Below are 8,004 nucleotides of genomic sequence, written 5' to 3' on the forward strand. Positions count from 1 at the left end.
GAATATTGATAGGGTTGATCCATCTCACAGATAAAGATTCGTGAGATGGTCTCACAACAAATATAGTAAATTTATATATGCTCTTAAAGTTAATGTACAATTTTAAAAACATATATAAATATACAAATGCTCTGATTGCTGCGGTAAGTGCTCCGGGTTGGTTTATTTTAATTTTATTTATTATTAAAAAACCGTGTCCAGAAATTAAATTAAATAATAAAAATCTCTGTAAGATCTCCACCGTTGATTTAGCAACTTTTCGTTGATAGTGTTATTTCTCTTCCCTCTCTTTCAACTTGTCATCAGAGCTTTGGCTTCATCTTAAGCCTTTCTCTCTGGACTCGCTGTGTTGCAGTGAGAGAGAGATATTTCGAAATACAGACAAGGATCCTATGGAGTACGAAAGGATACACAAAGCTCAGGTATACTTTTACCTCTTGTGCAACTTCTAAATTGACCATACGTAGCTTGTTTATCTTGCTTTCATTTGTCTTTACCCCCTTGCCCAGAATTTTTGTTTTATTCATTATGGTGTTCGCGTGAATTGATTTTTTTTTTTTTTGCGTAAGCATTGTAATTCTGATTTTATCTGGTTTCTGTGGAGCATTGGGTTTTTCATGTTTCATTTTCTGAAAAAAAATGAGATTCGATAGATTTCTGAGATGGGATTTACGTAATGCACCAATTTTTGGGAGATTTTCTTTGGTGGGATTTGCCAGATGCTCTGTGTGTTGCAAAAAATGCGCTGAATGTTTTGGTATTTTGCTTAATGCAGACTGGTTTGATTTCTCCAAGTAAGTTGAGGATGAAGCTTATAGGTTCGCACAATAAGAAGAAAACGGACGGATCAAACTGTAATTCTTCGAGAACATCACCTTCTAAGCTCGAGGATACAGAATTTGTGAAGAACAGTTTGTTGGCACCGGATAATGATGATTTTGGGGAAGAAGGTTTTCTTTTTTCTTTTTTCTTTTTTCTTTTTTTTTTTTTTTTGCTTCAATTCAAATTCTTAGGGGACCAGCCCTAGCTTAGACTGAAGGCTTGTTTTTTCAGATGTTGGTATTGGATCCGAAGTTATCTGCTTTTGGGTTCTGTGATAATTACACCTTTATGTGGTGAATCTATAATAATTAATAGTTGGCTTTAATTCCTAAAAATTATGAGCACTTATTGTTGACTAAAGCAAATATTTGAATCGATTTGCAAACTCTACTTTTAAATTCATGGTGTGCTGATTTTTGGACTGTGTCCATCTTTTTTCAGCTTCCACTATAGGAGTTCCGCCAATTAAATTTGGTAACTCGAAGCAAGAAGATGGAAATTTGTTGCATTTAAAGGATCCTGGGCTAAGGGATGCTGGAATTCAATTGGTTTCTAAGGTTGATGCCAGTAATTCGAATTCGGTGTATCCCGTTCGAAATTACGAAGAAGAAAATCTTGATTACGATAGTACATCAAGCTTCGAGTTCCATAAAGGGGAGAGATCTCTGCACCAATCGGTCACAAGATCCTTGTCAAGACCTATGTCGTCTAAGTGGAATGATGCGGAGAAGTGGATTATGAATAGGCAAAACGTGCAATCCAATGTAGCAAAAAAGACCAATCAACAAGTTCTAGTGAACCGGCCCATAGGTCCTAATTTGGTCAGAGTTGCACCAGAGTCTACTGCTGGTTTTGATAATAAGCCATCTGCGAAACGGGTTGATTTCCGTGAAAGTGAGGATTTGATCGAAGTGGGTGATGTGGAATTGCCCTGTCAGAAGAGCGTGACAGAAGAAAAGACAGGTGATGTATGCATTCACAAATCATTTTTATAAGTTCTTTAGCTGGGACCAAGGGGAAAAATGAACTTCAAATTCTTGCTGTTGTGTTACTCTTTGGATTGGACAGATTGATTGAAGCTCCGGTATATGATGCCGTTTTTTCACTGTTCTTGGATAAATATAAAACCTTTTACTGTGTATCATCTGTATCTTGATAGTGGATTGATAAAATTGTAATGCATCGGTACAATTGAAAATGGTATTCTGGACTTTAAGAAATGGCTCTCATCAACTTGGTAAATTTTCAGGTGTTTCAGGCATAAGATCGGTGTCAATGAGAGATACCGGAACAGAAATGACGCCTATTCCAAGTCAAGATCCGTCAAGAAGTGCCACTCCTGTCAGTTCAACGACCCCAATTCGTAGTCCAACTTCTTCTATACCATCTACTCCTCGAAAACGAGAGCCTGCAGCAACACAAACAGAAAATCCCACCGGTAGTGCAACACAAAATTCAGATGAATATGGGGAAAACGATTTGTCCGAACAAGAAATGAAGCTCAAAGCAAGAAGGGACATTGTAGCCCTTGGGGTCCAGCTTGGTAAGATGAATATTGCTGCTTGGGCAAGAGATGGTGAGAATGAAAAGAATATATCTGGAAACAATACTAGCGGTAGTAGTGAAGTTGAACAGATTGAGTATGCGAAACGAGCTGCTGCATGGGAGGAAGCTGAGCAATCTAAACATGCTGCAAGGTTTGATCTAAAATTATATTCTGATTGTTTTGGATTTGGACTATGTCATAAAAGTGCAGTTTTGATTGAATGAATCACACTGTCAGGTTTAAACGAGAAGAAATAAGAATCCAAGGATGGGAGAGCCAACAGAAAGCAAAGCTTGACGCAGAAATGAGGAAGATTGAGGTAGAATTATCAGCACTTATAAAAACGAACTTGAAAAGAAGCATGGGTTATAAACATGACTGAAATTTGACTTTTAGGCCCAAATTGAGCAAATGAAAGCAGAAGCTCAGGCGAAGATGGTAAAGAAGATAGCATTGGCGAGACAGAAGTCAGAGGAAAAACGGGCTGTTGCCGAATGTAGAAAGAATCAGCTAGCAGAAAAAACTACTGCACAGGCTGAGTACATTCGCCAGACTGGTCGAATCCCCTCAAATCTTTCTATATGCTGTGGTTGGTTGTGATTGAACTAGGAAAATAGATCTAGGCGATACACAACCCATTGTTCGGGAGACCAAAATTCTCAGCATGATGTGCATATGTGAGCTCCATTGGCACAGTTTTTCTCTGGTAAGCCATGCCAATGGAGGATTGTTATCCTGTATTGGGAACTGTCTTTGTATCTATTGAGAATCTGAAAGTTCGCGTGTTTGGAGATGTAATTGTAATCATGCATTTTTTCTTGCCTCCATTTAAACCTTGCATGCAAGAATTATCTATAAATAGGTTCTCTACCTGACTACCTATACGAAGTTAACTAGGCAGTCTATTCTTCATGAAAAAATTTTTGATTTCAAATGCAAATTCCGAAAAAAATTTGAATTTGAATTTGAATATAAAAAGCTTATCCGATTATATGTATATATTATTATTATTAATTGTAAACAGAATAGAGACGATTCCAATGTTGTCATGGTCAATTTTGTTTGGTTTTTTTATCAATCATTTCAAAATTATAGTTGGATCTCACTGATTTTTACGATTAGAGTAGGTCTCTTGTGTGACGATCTAACTAATCTTTATCTGTGAGACGGATCAACCATACCAATATTCACAATAAAACTCTTAGTATAAAAAATAATAATATTTCATGGATGACCCAAATAAGATATCTGTCCCATAAAATACGATCCGTGAGACCATCTCACACAAGTTTTTGCATTGGATGATTTTCATTCAAATATAGTAAATTCAAATTCTGGTATGACTTTTTATTAATTCTTACAATTATAATATTATTCGAATTTAAATATAAATCAAATTAATTATAAAAAAATTATACAAACTCACAACACGAGCTAGAGTAGTTGGTATATATGATTGTGGAAGATTATCAACAAAAATTTGTCAAACGATTTCAATCCAAAAGGTGAAAAACAATAAAACAACTCCATCAATTCGTATTTCTTACCAATAATTTAAGGAAATGTGAATCAATGACTTTTATATTTTGTATGTTTGAATATTTTTAATGTAGAAATGCGGGTAGAAAAAATTGGTCCATCCGAGAGTAATACCAAAATTCAAATGTTGAAATTTAAAAAAATTCAAACCTATCAAATTTTACACGACTATTCAACTGAAAAAACCAATTTTTTACACCGAGAAAACGAATTGCTCAGCTCCAAAATATACGGGATACATTTAAATTCTGGAAGATCAACCTCTTTAATTTTCGGGATTTAGTGAGATTTGGAATTAAAAATCTCATTTTATGCCTTTGGTATAATAAAATTTTAAAACGAGATTAATATTTGATGAGATAAATGAAATCTTAACAAAAATGAAAAATTTCATGACATGTAGGTTATATGAACAAAATAGATTTTTTTTTCTTTTCAAAAATAGTTAAAATATTATTTTCTCAAAAATCAATACATATAACTCACACATACTTTATCATAAAAATTGAAAAAATTATTTTGAAATCATTTAAAAATATTTATATATTTTAAAAATTATGTCAATTCTTTCTTTTTTTAATGATCCGATTATTTTTTAATACTAAAAACCTATCTATCATAATTTGATGACTTTATCTTAATTTTTTTATGAACTTTTTCATAATCAAAAAAATTATTTAATAAATATATATATTTTTATTATATTTATAAATAATTTTTACTTATATATCATGTATAAATAATATGTGAGTAATAAATATTAGGCAAAAACTTGGGTGAGACGATCTCACGTGTCGTATTTTGTGATACATATCTCTTATTTGGGTCATCCATGAAATAATATTACTTTTATCCTAAGAGTATTACTTTTTATTGTGAATATCGTTAGAGTTGACCCGTCTCACAGATAAAGATTCGTGAGACCGTCTCACAAGAGACCTAATCTAAATATTATTAATAAGGAAAAATGTAAAAAATAATAAGTAAAACAATTTTAATAAAGTATCACTTTCGAGTCCAAATCCAAGTCTAATTCTAATTTTTAATCCTTCCACAATATTACGCTAGGAAGTAGTAAGAACTCAACCTTCTCGATCACACTTTCACGTTGGATCAAATAACTAAAGAAAATCAATTTAAATAAACCAAATTAAATAAATAAACTGATTCAAATAATTATTTTAACTTAATAACAGAAGGCTATTCATGCATTTTTTAAACAAACCCTTCCGAGTTGAACGACACTTTCTATCGATGAAAGCTTGCAAGAAACTCCTCTAGTGCTACCCATAAGATCTCGGGTTATGAATGACCCAAGATATTATATGGATAGGCCAAATTTGGGTAAATATGCAAGATAAATTCTCCAGAAGCCGGGTAGGTGGATGCCCGGGACATCTTTCGCCCGGACTACCAGAAGCACGGGCTCTCATACAAGTTCCCGGGAGGCATTCTACTCGAGTTACCTCGATAACAGTACTGCGCTCGAGTACGAAAACAGGTAAAATCTTACCTCGATAAGCATACGTGACAAAATCATACTGATTTGACATAGTGGAAAGTAGAGACGGCATGTCAGTAAGTAGGTGATGACGGCTACAAGTGGTAAGTAGGTGGTGGCGACAAGGAAAAATCATCTTTTTCCTTCTTATAAATAACACGTTCTATTTGCATTAAAGACATGAAACACGTGGCAGAGCCAGAAATATAGCTCTGTCCGGACTAGAATTTAAAACTCTTGAATCTTTTAATATTTTAAATTGATCTACCCGGGCTAATATCATATTATTTCAAAATTATACAAAATTTCCACATAAATTTCTTCTTAAATCATTCATATGAAGCTCTTCATTTACATAAATATATATCTCTACAATACACACACACATAATTTTTAATACTAAATTTATATATAAATATGTGTATAATATTTTATATATTATACATGAAACCACTTATATTTACACAACTTAAACATCGGAGTAGCTATGCCAGACACCCCTCTGGTGCCCATTCACTAGTTCATTTCTTTGTTTGCATGTTATGGTTGCAGCCATATTATACAGAGATATACCTTTACTATAAGATATATCTCGTTGCTCATTTTTCCCTTGACAAAACTTTTATCAAATTCGGTGGATTGACCCGACCTTACTCACCCAATTTACTCGGATAGCATAATCCTCCCACGCCTCGGAACGGAAATCGACCAATTTTGGCGTCAACTTAGGTCCATATTCGCTTCATTTGTACACCAGAAAAGGCAACATAGGCCATAGCAAAATGCAAAACTCGCATTTTCGGAAACTCACGTCGTCAACTGTAAATTTTTTTAGTGGGGATGCAGATCATATTCACCTTCCGCTGGGTCTGTATACTTTTTAAAATGCTCCAATTGTGTGTAATTTTCTCGTCCTCGGCGTCCTCTCCTTCAGCCTGTACATGTAACTCCTGAAAAGATATCACAAACTTTCCATGGTCTCACCAAAAACAACTAAATTATTTCATAGCTCGTCATTTTCGCCTATATCAACAGCTCGTGGCATTGCTTCATCCATGTCTGTCATCTGCTAGAGAACATAGAACAACTAAAAGAATAGGTACAAAATTAAAATGATTCAAATCTGCACTTATCTAGGACTTGGAGTTCAAATAAAACTACACTTTTTAAATACACCATGGATATACAATATAACTACAGTACGTTACCTCAACTTCTTCTGTTTTCTCTCCTCCACGATTTTCTCCAACTCCTCTTGCCATGCTGAAAGAAGTTTTGCACAAGTGCTCAAAAACGTATGCTTCACTTTATGCATAGCAATCAGTGATCTTGGTTGATCTTAGATAGTTCCTTTTTGTTGAAACATCTAACTCGAACATTTTCAAGTTTTCGACATAACGGTCGTTCTTTTTTTAGGTTTTGACTAGTGGCTGTTGGTTCTAGTCGTTTTGGAATGGAGGAGCTTCAATCAATTTCAGGTTGGTCTTGTTTTCTCCATCACTAAGGATTGCTGAGACTTCCTTCAGAAGCCTTCGACTAATTTATCTTAGCTCATTATATTTTGCGACCCCCTACTGTTCTTGCATTATCCCTATCTTTCATAGTAGTAGTTCTCAGCAATTGGCTACTAATTGTTAGTGTGTATGTACGGTACTAGGTTGGCGTGAAATTTGACGAGTTCTTGGAAGAACAAGGTTTTTTGTTGGAATGCATCCATGTATGCAGTATGTTATCCTATCCCTCTTCAAAATTTTATAACCAAATCCATATCTTTTGTCCCAAAATAAGTGTCGATAACAGTAATGCGTCTGTAGTTCAAAAGAAAGCTGACGCATCAAAATTTGATGAAGAAAAAGTGATAATTGATTGCTGATTGGTATCCCCAACCCCAAGCAAGGGGCGTACGTAGATGATAGAACTAGTCTGCGCTGCCTAGCCATTAGGCACAAGTTACCATGCAATTTGAAATACTGATGAAACGTCTCTGTCTCCGTATTATTTCCAGTGGAAATTATTGAAATTTTACTAAAATCTTGTCTCATATATTTCTTCATAATACTTTCATTAAATCAAATGGAAACGAGCCACTCCTCGTTTCCAGAATCTGCAAGAGAGGGATTGCGGATCATTGCGTTTATACTTCTGAAATTATTGGAACCAACGCGAAAAAGCCACAGCAGTCACCATCATGTTACATTGATGAAATATAAAACAGGGTGGCTGCTCGAATATTTCAGGATTTCAAGAATCTCCACGAGTACAACTTCATTTATGCAAGAAAGCACCGCTTGTTGTCACGGACAAGACTTCGTGTTCTTATTTCGACTCAATTTAAAATAAGGTGTCTTAAAAATAATCATGTCATCGATGTTTTATAAATTTATCATTCTCCTATTATGTATCATGAGTCAAACGGAGAAATTTAAATGTATTAGGACATAATATTAATATGCATTCCTTCCATTCATTGCTTATAAACTGATCTAGGGGTGTGCAATCGATCTATTCGGTTCGGTCATCAGTCTATTCGGTTACCGACCGAACCGAATAGACCTATAACTGATTTTGTTTTCGAATAACCGAATCGATCGAAAAA

General features: G+C 34.6%; 1 protein-coding gene across 4 annotated transcripts; it reads left to right on the forward strand.

Moving 5' to 3' along the window:
- Window positions 1-270: 270 nt before the first annotated feature.
- On the forward strand, window positions 271-3,161 carry LOC142534503 (uncharacterized). 4 transcript variants are annotated; one of them, XM_075641377.1, is made up of 6 exons: window positions 271-422; window positions 776-950; window positions 1,264-1,785; window positions 2,081-2,519; window positions 2,606-2,687; window positions 2,765-3,161. In XM_075641377.1, the coding sequence occupies exons 1-6, from the start codon at window positions 393-395 to the stop codon at window positions 2,966-2,968; spliced, it is 1,452 nt and encodes a 483-aa protein (XP_075497492.1). In that variant the 5' UTR covers window positions 271-392; the 3' UTR covers window positions 2,969-3,161. The 4 variants fall into 4 exon arrangements, with proteins under 4 accessions (XP_075497492.1, XP_075497489.1, XP_075497503.1 ...); XM_075641374.1 differs by having other exon boundaries at window positions 272-422; window positions 2,072-2,519; XM_075641388.1 differs by having other exon boundaries at window positions 272-422; window positions 1,276-1,785; window positions 2,072-2,519.
- Window positions 3,162-8,004: the final 4,843 nt, after the last annotated feature.

This window comes from Primulina tabacum, chromosome 2 (genome assembly GCF_025594145.1).
Source record: "Primulina tabacum isolate GXHZ01 chromosome 2, ASM2559414v2, whole genome shotgun sequence".
Lineage (NCBI taxonomy): Eukaryota > Viridiplantae > Streptophyta > Magnoliopsida > Lamiales > Gesneriaceae > Primulina > Primulina tabacum.

Coding starts and splice junctions, on each gene's coding strand:
- LOC142534503 (XM_075641374.1), top strand. CDS start 393: ATGGAGTACGAAAGGATACACAAAGCTCAG. Junction 951..1,263: donor TGATGATTTTGGGGAAGAAG/GTTTTCTTTTTT, acceptor ATCTTTTTTCAG/CTTCCACTATAGGAGTTCCG. Junction 1,786..2,071: donor CGTGACAGAAGAAAAGACAG/GTGATGTATGCA, acceptor GTAAATTTTCAG/GTGTTTCAGGCATAAGATCG.